This window comes from Daktulosphaira vitifoliae, unplaced genomic scaffold (assembly GCF_025091365.1).
Source record: "Daktulosphaira vitifoliae isolate Bord-2020 unplaced genomic scaffold, ASM2509136v1 Scaffold_1, whole genome shotgun sequence".
Lineage (NCBI taxonomy): Eukaryota > Metazoa > Arthropoda > Insecta > Hemiptera > Phylloxeridae > Daktulosphaira > Daktulosphaira vitifoliae.
Window position 1 is genome coordinate 22,540,586 of NW_026099572.1, and position 996 is coordinate 22,541,581.

General features: G+C 37.6%; 1 protein-coding gene across 1 annotated transcript in view; it reads right to left on the minus strand.

Annotated features, from left to right (window-relative positions):
* Positions 1–100: 100 nt before the first annotated feature.
* LOC126894792 (prisilkin-39-like) overlaps positions 101–996 on the minus strand; it is a gene marked incomplete in the record, with an annotated part of 3,620 nt that continues 2,724 nt past the window's right edge. Inside the window, 1 exon segment of the mRNA XM_050666055.1 lies at positions 101–901. Coding sequence (XP_050522012.1) covers positions 427–901 — 475 coding nt within the window.

Below are 996 nucleotides of genomic sequence, written 5' to 3' on the forward strand. Positions count from 1 at the left end.
TTTAATAGTATTTTAGACATTCGATATTATTAAATTACTTATGTAACTACTGGTACAGGTTAGTAATTAATGGTACCAATAAAAAATAAATTAAACTCAATTACAAAAAAATGACATTTTATTTTACATTTTTACTATAACAATATTTTTCTTATAATATATATATAAGTCAGTTTAATTTCATGACGATAATTTACATAAATGTTTAAATTGAGCTGAGAAACCTATCTTTTTTAATAAAATAATATAGTTTACAAAACAAATTGCAATGAAACCATGACAATTTGTTTAAGGAAGTAAAGCGAGGGAAAGGAGTATATTTAGGGAAAAGGATTATCCGCTTCGTGGATGTTCAGGCCGTAGAAAAGTAACAATCAACAGTTTTCAGCGACCAGTGAAGCTTTGGATTCTTGTGAATGTAAAATTCTAGTATGATCCGCTGGAGCTAGGGGCACCATAGCTTGCTGATGGGCTAGCACTTGGGGATCCGTAGCTTGAGGATAATCCAGCACTTGGAGATCCGTAGCTGGCTGATGGACCAGTAAGGTCGCCGCTATATCCACCAGCACCACTGGAAGCGTAGTTGGCACCAGAGCTAGCTGGATATCCAGATTCCTTTTGTGCCTTATATTTAATGAAGTATACTTCTGGTTTAGATGGAGCAGTTGGTGCTGCAGTTGGAATGGTGATTTGTGGTTGTTCTTCTGGTTTTTTAACTAATACGTAGATCAAAGTCTTTTCAGAATCTTGTGGGATGACTGGGATATGTGGTACAGTTGGGGTTGGTGGAGTTGGCGCTTTGATGAAGATTATTTTGTAATGTTTTTGTGGTGGAGCGATAGATTGAGTTGGTTGAGGAGCAATGTACTCTTGTTCTGGAGGTGGGACATGGACGTAGATGTGCTTTTGTACGATTGGAGCTACTGGAGCGTAGTTATATCCACTAGAGTAACCAGAGCTACCACCACTAGAATAGCTAGAGCTACCACCGCTTGA